The sequence below is a fragment of the Montipora foliosa genome, chromosome 11 (genome assembly GCF_036669935.1).
Source record: "Montipora foliosa isolate CH-2021 chromosome 11, ASM3666993v2, whole genome shotgun sequence".
Lineage (NCBI taxonomy): Eukaryota > Metazoa > Cnidaria > Anthozoa > Scleractinia > Acroporidae > Montipora > Montipora foliosa.
Genome location: NC_090879.1, coordinates 3,774,230 through 3,791,729, shown reverse-complemented (window position 1 = coordinate 3,791,729; position 17,500 = coordinate 3,774,230). Strand labels below are relative to the sequence as shown.

At 40.6% G+C, this 17,500-nt stretch overlaps 2 protein-coding genes across 4 annotated transcripts in view; one reads left to right on the top strand and one right to left on the bottom strand.

The window, feature by feature from the left end:
- Positions 1-3,456, bottom strand: part of LOC137976350 (beta-glucuronidase-like) — a 32,012-nt gene extending 28,556 nt beyond the window's left edge. Inside the window, exon 1 of one of the 3 annotated variants that reach the window (XM_068823688.1) lies at positions 3,212-3,456. In XM_068823688.1, coding sequence (XP_068679789.1) covers positions 3,212-3,427 — 216 coding nt within the window. In that variant the 5' untranslated portion in view covers positions 3,428-3,456. The remainder of the gene's footprint in view (positions 1-3,211) is intronic. The other 2 variants (XM_068823689.1, XM_068823690.1) reach the window with 2 other exon arrangements.
- An 11,233-nt stretch (positions 3,457-14,689) lies between these two features.
- Positions 14,690-17,500, top strand: part of LOC137976348 (beta-glucuronidase-like) — an 18,073-nt gene continuing 15,262 nt past the window's right edge. Inside the window, exons 1-2 of the mRNA XM_068823687.1 lie at positions 14,690-15,078; positions 17,487-17,500. The exon at positions 17,487-17,500 is cut by the window's right edge and continues 169 nt beyond it. Of these exons, the coding sequence (XP_068679788.1) occupies positions 14,863-15,078; positions 17,487-17,500 (230 nt within the window). The 5' untranslated portion in view covers positions 14,690-14,862. The remainder of the gene's footprint in view (positions 15,079-17,486) is intronic.

Sequence of the window (17,500 nt, the reverse complement as noted above, 5' to 3'; positions counted from 1 at the left end):
AACCACTCAAAAGGAAAAGTGAAAAAGGATTTTCCACAGGTAACAGTGGGTTTCCAATGGAAAAGGATCATAACACAACATCAATCCTTTCAGTACCAAAATGTTTTGACATTTGACTAAAATTGTCAGCCACATTTTAAGAGTGTTAGCGAGGCCCCAACTGTTGCCATGGCAACAAGACAGCACTGATCAAAGATCCTCTAAAATTCAGTCGTTGGAAAATACCCAAAAAACTAATTCAGTGACCTAGTTTTTTTTTCAAATTTCAAAAACCTCATTAAATTCTCTTCCTAAATACGTAGTATAAGACAAATTTATCTCACTAGAGGAACTTGAGTTATTTAAGAAAATGCTTAATGTTTAAAAAGATTCCACTGGATGAACTTTTTTAACCCATTGGCACCTAGAAGTGAGACTTTAGTTACCAGTAACAGATTTTACTCTGTCTAAAGCCAGACGATTTTACTCGCCAAGGGGGGCGATCCAGAGCGGTTCAGGTGTCAATGGGTTAAAAATTTCTGTAAGAATTAATGCAAACAAAAGACTATTACTTGTATGAAAAAAACCGGGATAGGGCAATGAGCTAAGTTTCAGGATATTGCCCTACTTTTCTAAAAAAATTTAGTTCCAGTTTATGCAGTATTACTTTAAGTCACATTATTATTTCCGGTCACCTCTCTTCACAAGGAGCTTAAGTATTACATGTGTGACTTAATTACAGTACATGCCAGGGCTCGAAATTAACGAAAAAATCCAGTCGCATTTTGCGATAAGATATGAAAATTTAGTCACAATTTCGCAAATTTTAGTCGCAATTTAATCGCCGCGCTGCATTGTGTTGTCAGCGGTTTAGCGAAAAAATATGAGCCCGCAATACTTGTGTGTAAAGAAACCGCTGAAAATGGCGAATGATCGAAGAAATGGAGCTGTGCACGTAACATCCCAGCTAAATTACTCTACAATTATGCTATCTTCAGAGAAAAGTCACAGCGAGAAACAAAATAACTTTGTCATTTCTTTATTTATTTTAGCAAAAGTAGCAGCAAAGTGGCAACTGCTAACCCTTTTGTTTCGAAACAGCGAAGGTGACAACAAGTCGCAAATTTGTGACCTCTCCAGATATTTTAGTCGCAAATGCGACTGTATTGGTCGCAATTTCGAGCCCTGCATGCACTCACTAAGCTGAAAACCCTTTCAAGCCTCCTTCATTCTTTCTCTGATACACACACATATGGCAGTTCCTCTCTTTTCCAGTCTCTGCTGGTTTAACACGAGAATGAAGAGAAGTGTTTGGGTTGATTTTGCAAGATTGGGGAGTTTATATCATCTTTTCAGAAGTTCCCACAATGCTGACAATTCTAGATGAACATTATCCCAAACAGGCCCTGTAAGTTCTGAGTTGTGCTGCATGTGGCTAGAATGTCATCATTTCAAAGGAAATGCCAGTGCATGCATAATGGGAAATGTATCAGGGCCAGCAGAGGTCTATCCTTGCCCTCATTTTTCTTTCCCTTTCGGAGACCTATGCTGGCAGGGAATGTTTCCACAAAGATGCACTTAACAATAATTATAGTGATGCTTCTCGTGACGTCACCTGTTGTTATCAGTATGCCAACCAGAACCTAATTGCTTGCTGAAACAATGACTTCTTGGCAAATTTGAATATCAAAAGAAATGTGACGTCTATGTTTGTAAACAAGAAATATTGCTAGTAAAGGTGGATATTGGTGAATAACGTTTATTCACCGATATTCACTGAGACTGAGGTGAATAATAACTGTTTCACAGTATAATTACATAGGTGATTTGCATTTTCTTTAAAACAATCAATTTCTTTGTCTGTCAACTCGACAAAATGCTTGCCGCCATTTTGAAAATAATGCTTAGGTGATTATCGCATAATAATCAACTCAAGTGCAACCAATCAGCGCAGGGAATTTTCATCATTAACCTAAGTATGTAATTATACTAAATCACATTAATTAATGACTTCATAGTGCAGGGACAAGGGCTGGCACAGTGGTGTGACCACTCACTTTGGCCTGGGTTCAAATCCCAGACTCGGTGTCATATGTGGGTTGAGTTTATTGGTTCTCTACTTGACCCACTCTGACAAGTTTTCCTCTGGGTACTTCGGTTTTCCCCTGTCCTCAAGAGGGTCTTTCTGCGGGTACTGGAAAGCACAGTACTTTTGCATTGGGGACCGGTCATTATTTATGTGGGGGGTGGGGGAAGGGGGAAAATCATGGGGTGGGCCAGGCCTATTTTTTTCAGAGAAAAAAAGGGGTGGGCCAAAAGAGAATTTCACGATGATTGGGGGTGCTATCACAGAATTTTCCTACAAGTTCATTGTAGACGAAAAACTGGCGATGAATTACATTGAGCACTTGTCGCAACTGCAAAGTGTCAATGAGATCCATAAGCAAGAGCGAAGAAAAGAATTTAGCAAGTTCGAGCCTTCAAAGATGTACATTGCTATGACTGGAAAACACTTGTAGAGAAGGGGGAGCTTGACACTCTGAAAGTCCCCGAGTTGGACAAATACGTTGAGCAAAATAAACTTAGCAAGAACGGAAAGAAAATCGACAAAATCAAGTGAATCACATGATGACAGTCATACTGTAACAATACAAGAAGACACATTAACAAGAAGTGGCCGCAGAGTAGGTCACTGGTCCACAAGATATGCTGATTTCGTGCAGTGAACAGGAACTCCTTATAGAGGTATAGATTGAAGGGGGTGGGGGGTCGGTCACCTCTTATATAAACTTATATGGGGATGGGTCAAGAATTAACTAATGGGCTTAAAGGGGTGGGTCACCTTTTTTCTTTCATGCTAAAACAAAAAAATCCCCCCAACCCCACACAAATAATGACCCTTCCTGGGTCACTTGGGATTAGTCTTTATTTGGAGTTGTTATGTTTTCTGTCTTTTGTTTCATTTGTTTTACGTAATCTCTGCTCCGGTACCTACAGAAGGAACATTTTCGTTAATTTGAGTTTATTTAATTTATATCAGAGTGTGCAGCGATGGAAGAGTAGGTCAACAAAGCAAACTTTTCAACAGATCAGTGACTTAGCTTAGTGTGGCCATCAATGAGCAAGTACAGACATAAAAGCTTCCTGAGCATGCTACTTTTGTTTTAGTGCGAAAGAAAAGCAAAAATCGCGAATTTATTAATTCTACTCCTGGCTTGTTATGAGGTGTTACCTGCCACAGCGGTTTCGAAAACCATTCCTCTTCGAATCCTGCATTCCTTTTAGCCGAGAAATCGGCGCGGAAATTCCAAAATCCACTCAAATCCTTCACTTCTCGACTCTCAGAATCTCTAGGAAATAGCATACCTGGAAGGTCGGACTTGAAAGAAGCTGCAAGAACATCTATGGATAAAAGGACCAACAGCACCGCCTCCATTTTGAAAAACATGCTGATTAAGGGTCACGCGATGCGGACGTAAACAAAACATGGACCCCAGGTCCATGGACCACCGTTGTGGACCCGGTCCATGGACCAACCCCTCCTGAACCCCTCCTGGCTTTATGAGGTGTTACCTGCCACAGCGGTTTCGAAAACCATTCCTCTTCGAATCCTGCATTCCTTTTAGCCGAGAAATCGGCGCGGAAATTCCAAAATCTACTCAAATCCTTCACTTCTCGACTCTCAGAATCTCTAGGAATTTTGTTAAGTTACCAGCAGAGAAATCTTCGGACGAAAGAGAGAATCGATACTCGCACTAATCTGGACAATTTAAGCTGGAGCCCATGACTACGATTTATGTCACGGCATTTAACATCTATATAGATAACGATCTATACAGACTACCTTTTCCGCAAAAGAAAAAAAAAAAAAACACCCGGTTATGGCATCAAGTTAGTTTCTTGAGATTTGTTATAGTCGTCTCGAGAAGTCTAGTATAAAAACGGTAAATACGACAGACGCATTTCACGTCTGACCGCTTTAACGTCTTCTGTTAAATGCGTCGTTTAGACGAATTCAACAGACAACTTTAACGTCTCAGACGTTAAATGCGTCTAGTATAAAAACGGGACGCCCTTACTGGGACGCATTTAGCCCTTACTCGTCCACAGACGACTGGCACGAGTTAGAGTTTAATCCTTAATTAAACAACATAGCGCTTAAACAACATGGCGGCCAAGAAGAATTTGAAGGAGTGGCGAGGAACGAGGAACTCCTTTCTTCATCCACGCTTCGTGCTTTCCTTGGTCTCTTCATAGCCACGGCACACAAGCCAAGTGCCTGAGCCACATCTAGTTCTTCGTCCATATCCTGCACAAGCCGCTTTCTCGATTGATTTTTCTTCTGTAAAAACATTTGTATTTCCATATCTTGCCTGTCTTGGCGACGTCGAGTAATGGACTTAAGAAGTTGTAATTCCGCTATGTTTATTTTGTTCGTATACTCGTACGCTTCAAGTTGATTTAGCGCCGAGTTTCCTTGTCTCCCGTGTCTTCCGAGCATAGAACCCAGTCTTTTTCAGAAAAATTTTTTTTCCTATTAGGTCGTCTACTTTTATGCGTCCCGTTTTTATACCAGACGGCTTTAACGTCTCAGACGTTAAATGCGTCTTGACGACTTTGACGTCTCTACCATGAAAACGGCCATTCTTAACAGGAATACAGGGCTGTTGTTTTATAGTTATGGGCTTCTGATTTAAGCAATTGTCTCTTATAGACACGTTTATAACATCTATTTCAAATTGGTGGCTCCAAAGAGATTCGTCTATAACCCGTACTTCAAATATACATTCATATCATTTAATTCATCGAGTCCTTCACCGGAACAAACGAGCCCAACAAATTGACCAGTGCGCCCAACCGTCCTCACATCGCAGGGGTCATGGGTTCCACCTGAATTTTTCAGGTGTCTATGAGACACAATTGATGAAATTGTCCAGAAAGTGCGAGGATCACTTCTCTCTCTCTGTTAAAAAATTTTCTGCTTTTAACATCACAAAATGAGGGGGGATCCACAGGGGTGGTCCATGGACCGGGTTCATGAAGGGGTCCATGAACTGGGTCCATAGGGGTGGTCCATGGAGCTGGGTGGTCCATGTTTTATTTGTATACGTCCACGCGCTACGACCAAAGAGGGGAGGGGGAGGGGATTTCTGAGTCGGGGTCGTGAACGCACGGCAAGATTTGCCACAGATGGCAACGTTTTGTCAGGAGGTTTTTTTCTTGATAACATCAATATATCCAAGCTCATCTAAGCTAGCATTGACTTAATAATCCTCGGTGACCACTTGTCTCTCGGCTTAGGGAGAGTTCATTTAATATGACAAGGGTGGGGGGGGGGGGATGAAGATATTGAGGGGGGATCCGAAGAGGGGCTCCGAAAATTTGTATACTTCAAAACCAACACATGACATCATCATACAGATCGGATGGTTTTCAACTCAGCTATATCACGTGATTTACAGATATAACAAATGTAGTCTCAGTAATTATTACACTCTTGTTCATCCCAAAAATGCTTTAGAAAATTTCAAAAATTAGAAATGCTCATACATTTTATAATAAAACCACATTGGTTCAACCAGATTTCAAAGTCTGACAATAAATAATCAAGAACTCAACAGGGATCTCATCACAACTGGATCTCAAGTCTGTCATAGTGTAAACCATTGAAGACAATAACGGTAAATATATCTGAAAACAGTCTAGCGATCTTTTTTCAGGGGAGCAAAGGAATTTAAGGAGGGTGGGGGGCTCTGAAATTTTTGACTACCAAGGGGGGTCTCCTAAAAAATTGAACCGCTAGCGAGGGGGGCTGCTAAAATTTCAAGCTTCGAGTTTCAATATCTTCATCCCCTTCCTCCCCCCCCCCCCCCTTGTCATATTAAATGAACTTTCCCTTACAGAACAAAAAAATATCCACTTCTTGGCCGAGAGAGAGGAACAAAACAAAAAAGCAAGGATAACACTGTTGTGGGGATCAGAATTATTTTTAGTTTATCTGTCATGCAATTCCAGACTTTCCCTAGAGCAGTTACAATCTGTAATATTCCAGAAATTTCTTTGATGTGACTCAGCAGTTTCTACAAATAGTACACCTTGTAATAGACTATAAATAGCAACAGAACATTCTAGATGCTTAGAGAAAAAGTATAAAAGCAGGCTTGTAAGTTATAGAAAAAAAACTCTTTTGCCCGACGGCTTACCCGTGTGGCCGGTGGTGATTGAACTTATGTTATGGAGGCGATAACGTGACGAAGCGAAAATCAACTGTAATGACTATGGCGGAGCGATAACGTTTGACCTTGCGATATACGGAGAGAAGAAAGAGAAGAAAGAGACGATAGATGAAAAGGGAAGAAGATAAGAGTTCAGAGTTTATTATGAAGTCCTTCGTGAGAGTTTGTGTACACAAAGAATCCAGTAAATCAAGAAAGTCAAGAATTGTTCTCTATGGTCAGTGGAACTTGGTGTAACTGAATATCTATTGAGGGATTCAGTAAACAAACTTGCTGTTCCATTACCCGTACAAACTTTTTGAAAAACAGCTTTAGTTACAGTGGTGCGGTACTTTGGAACAGTTTACCTTCTGATCTGCGGCAGGCAGAATCTTTAACTGACTTTAGTCATCTACTCAACTCATGTCATCCTCTTAAGTAATCAGTTTTGTATTTTTAGACACGGCATTCATGTAAAGCAGTTTTTTATGGTTTTGGATTAGATGTAGGATTGGATATTGTTAGTTAGATATAGTTAGTTAATTATGTAATTACATATGAATTAATAACTGGTGAATTTACCGTGTTGAAATAAAGTTCACAAACATCAATGCCTGAATTTTCGTGAACTTGAAGACAGTAAGCTCGCTTTGCTTTAAGCCGCGTGCAAATGCACTGGATTTGTCCACTGTACAAGCTCTCAACATCTTGAGCTCAACAAGTTGAGCGCATTTGAACGCCCTGTTGAGAGGTATTGAGCGGTGTTGAGTTTTGTTGAGTCAAATTTGAAACTGGTCAAACTTTTCGCTCAACACGGCTCAACATTTCCTTTGTTTCGCGGTCATCCATGTGTGGCTCAACAAAGTCGAGTGCATTTGCACAGCAAAGCTCAACATACAATACAATACAATAAATACTTAATTGATCGCTTCCCATAGGAGCTTTTCAGGGCCAATGAAACACAAAGAAACGACAGAACACAACAACAACAACAACTCTTAAGAATCCCAACTGGCTGGAGGCAAACCAGTTGGCTATTTACAAGTGCGGCTGGGAAGTTGAACCATACCAGGATCAAATTCAACGAGTGCTCAGAGCGGGTCTTGAACCCGGGATCTCCGGATCTCAAGGCAAGCGCCCTAACCACTGGGCCACACTGCCTCCACGACATGTTGAGCCCACGCACGCGCAGTGCCCAGCGTATCCATTGGGAGTTTAAACATATCGAACATTTTACAAGATGGCGTCGCAGGAGTTAGAAGTTCTACAGGAAAGTTCAAATGACAAAAATTCTAAAAGAGGAAAGACAAGAAAATGGACGGAGGAAGAAACGGAAAAGCTTATTGATTTGTTAGAGAAAAATACATGGTCTTGTTTTACCACGTTGTTTTTTTGACTTTTTGTCCTCATCAATGAGTTCGCTTACTAGAAGTGCAGCCAAGCATTTTCGTGTTCTGAGGAGATGAATATACCCTAGATTCTCAGCCATGATTTAACATGAGCCTTTGTGAAATCTTCGGAATGCTCAACATGTTGAGTCATTGTTGAGGTCATTTGAACACCCCGCTCAACAACACCTCAACAAACACTCAACATGTTGAGAGCGTGTACAGTGGACAAATCCAGTTCATTTGCACGCGGCTTTACGAACTGTTTAACTTAATCTTTAATCTATAATTGTAACAGTGCAAAACTAATTAAATAATAGTCGGAAAAAGGGTATCTGCTCGTTGTCACACTTTTGTTAAGTGCCTTATATCGTACTCGGGAGTTGTTTTCATTCATGCCTTTGTTCGCGGACATTTCTTGGTTATTCCTGCACGTAACAACACACATTACACCAACGCGGTTTTGCCCAATTTCGTCCTCAGAGTCCTCTTTTTTTTGGTCAACACCAAGAACACGGACTCTGGCCACTTCCAAGGCAGGAAGTCTGCAAATCAAGGACTTCCGGCACGTCTATCCACGCTCAGAAATTTGAAACAACAATGGTTGACAACGGTTACTAAAATGGACCTTCACTGCGACTGCACAGAGTCCGTGCACTCTCGTTCCCAAAGTCGCCGTTCCCGTGACCAGCGGTCGGGAAACGTAAACCCAAGCGTGCGCAGAACGACTCTGGGAGCGAGATTGGAGTCTGTGTTAGAAAAGCGAACTCTGGGGACGAGATTGGCCAACACATCACGCATGCGCACAACCATTTCAGCCCGTCAATTAGCAGCCATGGACAGCTGTTTAGGCCTTGCTGGGTCTTATCAGCATGTCGCACTGCAAACACACCAGGCGGGTGTTTTAGGCACCCCTTTAAGTGGCAACTCCTCACAACAAGGGTAGTATAAGCAGTAGTGCGGAACAGCACTGCCGTTCTCCCACAAGGCCGAAACAGCTGTCCAAATCCGAACCCCAGTGTCTGAACTCGCTGGGCTTGAACCTGGGAATGTTCGATTAATAACCCTTTCACGTAACGACGAGACCCCCACATTTCTAACTGCCAGAACGTTTTTTTTTAATATGTCAATATTTTTTTCTTCCGATTACCGCTGCAAACGTGTATTATCACCAGCTAAGAAACAAGTTTAAACAGGAGAAAATTTCGGTTACCAAACCTCAAGAGAAAGCTAACCATTTTATAATCATGCATTGGACTTAACCGCTAATCACCGATGATTTTGTATATTCTAGTTACTATTGTTCTTTAGTGGTTAAGTGGATAAAAACAGTTCCCTCTAAGTGGGTGCTCCGGGCTCAAATCCTGTCCAGGAAGGCAACATTTAATTTTTTCTTTTCATCTGCCACCACATGTTCTGGGACAGAGTTATCGAAATTAACTATAACAGTGAAATCCAGAGAAAATTAGAAATTGTCGATAATCGTCATTTCAGAGAAATTGATGTTTTAAACCTTTGCAAAAACCGTGGACGATAAGTCTTGCACAGAGTTGGATCAGAGAAGATCGTGATCAGTCACAATTGATCGAAAAATATTTATGAAAGTCAAGAAGACTATTGCACGACTGATAAAACAACGCGAAAGTGTATTTTTTAACGATATTTCGGCTGGCCAATACCAGCCTTCATCAGGGTTATTTGGAAATCTAACGAATTTACAGAATATGTATACACATGTTATAAAGTAATTAAAAAAGGATTTCAAATGATAACGTAACGTGATATAGCTACTGGATAAACAAAGCAAAAGCAAAATTTCAAAAGAAGAGGTAGAGGACATTTAGATAGAAGCCATCCTCTTTTCCAATCTTCTCTCACCACAAAACAAGTAAATAGCGACTGGGTACGAGTCTGATATCCAAGGTGAATGAAACTCCTTCCTAGTCTGCTTTCAGACATATCGATCCGGAGCCCTTCTCTGCCATGTACGTATAGATCCTAAGAAGCGACAAACGAGGTCATCATCCCTCCAGCGCTTTCGAACTCCTTTGGGGCCGCCCCGTTTGGTCATTTTCCGTCTTTTTGGAGTCCAATCCGTTACTCGTAAAGAACGTCCACCAGCTATCGTTGGGTTTGGCATTATGAGCAGTCCATTTCTACATCGAGATCTTACAGCGGTTATCAGTCACACGCGCCCCTTAACGACATTTTTCCATATTTCGAAATTAAAATTTAGGTGGACGTCAATCAAATGTTTCCACGACAATGGTCCTGTTTTCTTGGTAGCAGTTGAATTTGTCATGGAAACATTTTATTGACGTCCACCTAAATTTTACTTTTGAAATATGAAAAAGTATCTTTGAGGGGCACGTGTGACAGATAACCGCTGCAATCGTAGTGTTTCTTAAATATCAAAATCTTAATTATGTTACATCTTAATCAAAATCAAAATCAAAATAAAAAACCAATGTTTGATTTGATTTGATTTCTATGTAGAGCGTCTCCTATTGGTGCCCCAGCGCTGGGGACTTGACAACTAAGAAAGCTCACACTTTCAAGAAAATGAACTATTTGGAAGGATTGAATCCACCAAACTGTTTCACGTAACAGCAAATGCTATGGTACCAAACTGCTTTAACAACATGAAGCACTTATTGATGTGGCGTAACAGGTTACCATGGAAACAAAAAGCCCTACATTTTGTCTTTAAGGGCCCACGGACGGATATTTCCCGCGTTGCTAAGGAAGTGAAATGTTACTTCCGGTGACTGACGTCATTATATCGTGAGCTGACCAGAAAACTCACTCACCGACCTGGGAAATTTAATAACAATCTCCCAATTGTTGTTTGCATCGAGGGTTTTTCCTCGCCCTTCCTCGCGCTCGTCCTCCGATCAGCTGCGCACGCGTAAACAAACTGACTTCCAGTTTGAGAAAAAGCTAAATTCCGGCGGTCTTGAAAATTAGATTATTAAATGTTTTTGATATGGCTCGTTTCACCTTCAAATACAGAATACAGCTAAGCATTGGTTTTTTCAAATCGTCTTTTTCGAAAATGTTATGGGTATTTCAGTATCGTTTAACTCTCTAAAAAGAACATTTTTCAAAATAAAAAGAAAACCATGCTTGGCTGGATGCAAAAACGAATACTAACTATGAAACCACTGATTAAATACCCAAATTGTGTAGTACGTAGACAAATTTAGAATTGGCTTTTATTGGTCACGTGACCATGGGCGTGGCATGTTGACGTCATATTTGGGGTCATTGGTTCACAAAAGTTGGAAACTGACCAAAATAATGCCAGGAACCCATGACCCGGAGCCTACAGCTCCCATACTGAGCCTTAGTAACGGCATTTTTACAGACCGATCTGTTTTTAGACTATCTTTTCCGGAAAAAACAAAGGCAGTTCCGGTACGGTGACCCTATGACGTCAGCTTAATTTCTTGTAATTGGTCATCGGGCTCCTGTGGGAGTCTCATTAGCGGGAAATTCAATCTAAAAATAAATCGGTCTGTGAAAACGCCGTGACACGAACACAGTAAAGTTGTAGGCTCCGGGTCATGGGTTCCTGATAATGCCAAATTCTCTCAAATTACTTAACCATTACATCCTTAGCAAACATTTTAAACGTTTAAACAAACGTTTACATTTTGTCATGCATTTTAAACATTTACATTTTGTCTTTAAACGCTTATATCTCAAAATCGAACATTAATGAGACCCTCATTTTTTATTGCTAAAATATTAATGATTTTAATTATTTCAGAAATAAAGAATGAGGCTAAGATAAAACTCTCTGCACAGTTATAATACATTATGTGGAGCGGATTCAGAGCCACCTTAAAAATTTCCAGTTGTGTAGAGGCTATAAATAAGCCTCTTCGGAAAATACCATAATACTCTTTGTTTGTCCCCCCAAATTTTGCATAAGCATTGTTTTTCTTTTCTTTTGGGATCACTGTAAGTCCCAGCAGAAACTGGAAACAAGGCTTATGCAAAATTTGGGGGACAAACAAAGAATATTATAGTAGATTCCGAAGTGAATGAAGGGGTAGTTTCTAAAGAAACTGTGGTGCTGCGTCGGTGGGGAAGTAATATACAAAAATTTGGTTTTATCAAATTGGCCACCGTACAGAGATTCTAAAAGCTGACGTTTCGAGCGTTAGCCCTTCGTCAGAGCGAATCGAGGGATTATGGGTTACGTGTAGTTTTTATAGTAGAGTAGGAGCTACGCTATTGGTGGTAATATGGCAACGTGAAAAATAGGAATATATTAGTTAAATGAAAAGCGTTCGTTAATACCGTGAGGATTAAGGATGCCGATTTGAAAGATGAATTTTTGTTCCAGATTCTTGCGGCTTTCCGTCGTACCTAGATGTAGGGAAAGGCCGCAGATAGCCATGTGTTTTTTGGAGTGGTTAGGCAGATTAAAATGGCGAGCGACTGGCTTAGATGCATCCTTGTCATTCTTCTCAACATCGCGAAGGTGTTCGCGGAATCGGTCACCTAGTCGTCTACCTGTCTCACCAATGTATAATTTATTACATAACGTACAGGTTATGCAATAAATGACATTTGCGGAGGTACATGTGAAACGATCGGTGATCTTAACAGATCGCTTAGGTCCCGATATCTTGCTAGTGTTAACAATGAAAAGACAAGTTTTGCATCGTGAGCGCGCGCATTTGAAAGTGCCGGGTTGCTCGTTAGTTTTGAGCGCGCTTCTAACTAAAAAGTTGCCTACGTTTTTGTCGCGTTTGAATGAAATAAGTGGAGGTTGCGAAAAGATTCTACCAGTCTCGGGATCATTTTGGAGTAATTTAAAATTACTAAGAATGATGCTTTTGACTGCGTGATTATGAGGATGGTAAGTGAGGGTGAATAGAATTCTGTCATTCTTATCTTTTTGTGACGTTTGTAGTGATGACTGTCGATCAAATTGTTGGGCGCGATGATGGCCCGCTTTGACCACAGAGACAGGATAGCCACGTTTTTCGAAGAACTGGCACATCTCCTCTGATTTGCTGGAAAAATCGGAGTCATCACTACATAGACGTCGAAGTCTAAGAAATTGAGAATAAGGAATGGAGTTCTTGACATGTGATGGATGTGACGATGAATACAGCAAATAACTGTGTGAATCAGTAGGTTTGTAGTGCACACTAGTACATAGCACGTTGCCTCTAATAGAAACTTTGATATCTAGGAAAGCCAATGAAGTTTCCGAAATTTCCCAGGTATATTTAAGAGCCGGATGAAAAGAGTTGACGGAGGTTATAAATTGATCGAGTTCTTCTCTGCTGGATGAAATAGCGCCGATGCAGTCGTCGATGTAGCGGCCGTAGAGTTCAGGTTTGGGGCCGTTGTACTGATTAAAAAATTGGTGTTCAACATATCCTACAAAAAGATTGGCATAGCTAGGTCCCATTCTTGTGCCTATCGCTACACCATTAATTTGTTTGTAATAGTTGCCAGCGAATGAAAAACAGTTCAGCGTTAAAACTAGTTCGGCAAGGCGGAGGAGCGTTTCCGAGCTAGGTTCTTTGACAGTGCGTTGATCGAAAAAGTGTTTAAGTGCTTGAAGACCTTCGCTATTGGGAATGACTGTGGCTATCCTGTCTCTGTGGTCAAAGCGGGCCATCATCGCGCCCAACAATTTGATCGACAGTCATCACTACAAACGTCACAAAAAGATAAGAATGACAGAATTCCATTCACCCTCACTTTCCATCCTCATAATCACGCAGTCAAAAGCATCATTCTTAGTAATTTTAAATTACTCCAAAATGATCCCGAGACTGGTAGAATCTTTTCGCAACCTCCACTTATTTCATTCAAACGCGACAAAAATGTAGGCAACTTTTTAGTTAGAAGCGCGCTCAAAACTAACGAGCAACCCGGCACTTTCAAATGCGCGCGCTCACGATGCAAAACTTATCTTTTCATTGTTAACACTAGCAAGATATCGGGACCTAAGCGATCTGTTAAGATCACCGATCGTTTCACATGTACCTCCGCAAATGTCATTTATTGCATAACCTGTACGTTATGTAATAAATTACACATTGGTGAGACAGGTAGACGACTAGGTGACCGATTCCGCGAACACCTTCGCGATGTTGAGAAGAATGACAAGGATGCATCTAAGCCAGTCGCTCGCCATTTTAATCTGCCTAACCACTCCAAAAAACACATGGCTATCTGCGGCCTTTCCCTACATCTAGGTACGACGGAAAGCCGCAAGAATCTGGAACAAAAATTCATCTTTCAAATCGGCACCCTTAATCCTCACGGTATTAACGAACGCTTTCCATTTAACTAATACATTCCTATTTTTCACGTTGCCATGTTACCACCAATAGCGTAGCTCCTACTCTACTATAAAAACTACACGTAACCCATAATCCCTCGATTCGCTCTGACGAAGGGCTAACACTCGAAACGTCAGCTTTTAGAATCTCTGTACGGTGGCCAATTTACATTATCAACTCCGTTGATAAAACCAAATTTTTGTATGGATTCCGAAGTGGCCTACTTGCTTTAGATAATTATTTTCTAATTTTGCAAAAAGTGGTAATCACTTTGAAGCGATAAAAAATGGCGTCACTGAATTCGTTTTGAAGACATAAGCGTTTAAAGACAAAATATAGGTGGCTTTTTATTGCTATGGTAATGAGTGCGTCTTTTCACTGTTAAGCATGCGTCGCGTGCTTAAAGCAGGTTACATACGAGCAAGTTTTCATTGACAAGTTCTGAGTTGGCAAATTTTATTTGCTGGTGTGTAAAGAAGAACTTGTCAAGTTTTTCCTTGAAAAGTGCACTTGTTGAAAAGCTAGCATGCTAACTTTTCAACAAGTGCACTTGTGAAAGAAAAAATTGACGCATTGCTGTACGGGTCGACAAGGAAAACTTGTCAAGAAAATTGATAAATTGCGGGCGCACAGCGGTCTTGTTCTTGCACGAGCGATGATCAAAAAACGAAAATGGCGCCCCGTGGTTTGTTTTTTTTTTCGTCCGCTGTGTAATTGTAATGCTGGCTCCTGTGAATCTTGTCAAAGAAAACCTGTTAATTCGTTCACACCAGCAAATAAGACTTGAAAAGGCAGAACTCGTCAAAGAAAACTTGTCGTTCATACACATGAGCATATGAACATTGTCAATGACACTTATCAAGGAAAAATTGCCCGTGTGTAACCGGCTTAAGCCTTAAACAGCGAGGGCTGGTGACGACAACAGGACAGGTTTTTTCCCGCGGGTTTTATGTATCCCGCAGTATGGCGTCGCTAAGAAAATTTTTAATCCTAATTTCCGCCTTAGCAGCTGTAGGTTTCTTCCCTACAACGGCTGTTCTCCCTGGAATGTTATTTCCAAGGGATACAGAACGCCGAGAAGTGAAGGATTTGAGCGGGATGTGGGATTTTAGAGCTGATATATCCCCAAACAGAAATGGCGGGTTTGAACAAATGTGGTTCGCTAAGCCACTGCGACAGGTAAGCAGAGGGTCGGTCATATTTTGGTTTTTCCCAAACCATTTTGAGAAATAGATAATCCCATAGAAGAGCGATTAGATTAAAATTAAGCGAAATATGGATTACCTACAAATTCCCTAAAACCGGAAACGGAAACTTTCAGAGTACCGCAAACTGGAAGCCGGAAAGAATAAACCAGGAAACGTTCCAAACAATTTCGAACAATTTGTGGCAAATTCTCTTATCGATAGACACTGTTCGTTCAACGGTTGCCTTTGAAACATTTTGAACGTTCGCTTTTTATTGTGTTTTTTTGTTTCGAACCTGCTATCAAAAGCAAATGAACTCCCAACGGGTGTGTGATCGTCAAATTGAAATCAACAGATCAGGGAAAGGGGAATTTCCTCTTGTTCATGAAATGCCAACCGAAATTGAGGTACGAATTTGTATTTCTCCATCTTACCAGCTCGTGCAGAGCTAATTGGAAGTTATGTCCGTGTAAAGCAACCATTTTAAAGGATAAGTTCGATTTACTCACCGACAGTAAATAATTAATATACCTGGCGAATATGGAGGATTAATTTCTTTTGTCCCACAGCGAAAAATCTTCGAATATCCCAATAATCCCTTTCACCGATTTCATCAATTTTCTGGATCTTAGCCGCGCCATCTAACTTCAGAGCCGCAAGTGTGCATTACCTCAGAATTTTCCTAATTTCACACCGAATAATAGTTGTTGGGTTTTCCTTGAGTTTACAAAACGCACCTCAGTTCTTTCGAAAAGTATTTATAGGTCCTCAGCTTGTTAGGACTTGAAAACACGTCATGACGTCGACAGGAAATTTAATCTAATTTGAGCATCCCTCTCAACGGTTTGGATTATGATCAGAACAAGCAGACGCTGTATAACTTATTATTTATAAATCAATCACGCATGCAGGTAGACAGTGTTTTAAGTTAAATGAAGAGTGAATTGGATAATAGCGTTGTTATGGAATGGGAGGGCTCCTCAGTACAGTCACAAATAAGTATATATTTAGAATACCCGTTCCCGCGAAAATCAGTTGTCAAGTCCCTGAAAAGAACATGGCAGAAGCAATCACGTGTGACATGGCTTCTTCTAATTGGTTAAAGGCCCACCTTCGCCCAAAAGTCATTGCGGTCGTTTGTTTTTGTTTTTGTTTTTCAAATAACGACTTGTCCAAATACGTGATGTGATTGGCTAAAGGCACTCAGGCGAATCACTCGGGAAACAACATGTCAGATGTTTAGGTAATTCAGTCACTTTTGGGCGAATGTGGGCCTTTAAAATTGGCGGCCCTTTGTTTCACGCGCAAAGTGTATCTAAAAATAATTTCATTTGTGACTGTACTGGGGCAAAGGCCGCAAAGTGATAGATCAACACTCTTATCTAATTCAATCTTGCTTAAATGTCAAGAACATTCGTATGAAGCGCTCCTCGTGGAGTGTTCCGTCCGTTTTCCCTACACTTTTTTTAACATAAATAGGGGCGGATCCAGTATTTTTTTTGGAGGTGGTGCACCAATAAGTAATGGCGTAGCTGACTGGTGACGTTTTTTCCAGAGTACCAGTTGTATTAGAAAGCTCATCTCGCCTGCACCCTCCCCCTAGATCCGCCCCTGATAAAAACGTCTAATTTTTGGGCTGAGGCTGAACGTTCTTATTTTCTTGCGATTGAGCCTGAAAACGTTTTTAACTTGTTCTTATAAGGTTGTATGGTTTACGACCACAAACTGAGTTGTTCGCCAGTGTATCATGTGATAAGAAAACCACATTGTCAAAGCTAAACTGAAACCGTCGACTTCCCCAAGTATTTGAGTTAATTGTCCTGTTAGACTAAAGTTTTAACATTTCTTTTACCCTTATTTATACTACTCACACAAAAAGCAAACGACCATTATAAAGAGGTTCTGAACTGACTCTCAGCCTGGGTATGTCCCCAGTACTTTCTTAAAATTTTGTTTGATTTTGGCCTGAACGTTCTTATAAAAAAAGAGTTCTTAAAGCGACTTTCATATGACCTGAGGAAGACCTGAAAAATAAACGTAAAAACAGAACGTAAACAAAAATGCAAAACATTTAATTGGCTTATCGAAGAAAAATGCAAACACAACGTTATCTCTCCATGGAACTTTCTGGAAAGTTTCGCTTGACGTCATTTGAAATGCAGTAATGTGATCGGACAATCGAACCGTTCACTGCCCATATTAGGAGTTTCCTTGGCGGGAATAAGGAGAAGATTTGTTTTAATCTTGCCAAACATTGGTCCTTGAAAGAAATTGTGAACACTTTTTCGAGGTCATACGAAAGTCGCTCTATAAAAAAGTGTACATCTAGACTCGGCCTCTTTATAGTCTTATCTGTTCAATGATTTTTTTCCCTTCTTTTGTACTAATGTTTTCTTGTAGTCTGGCAAAGTGAT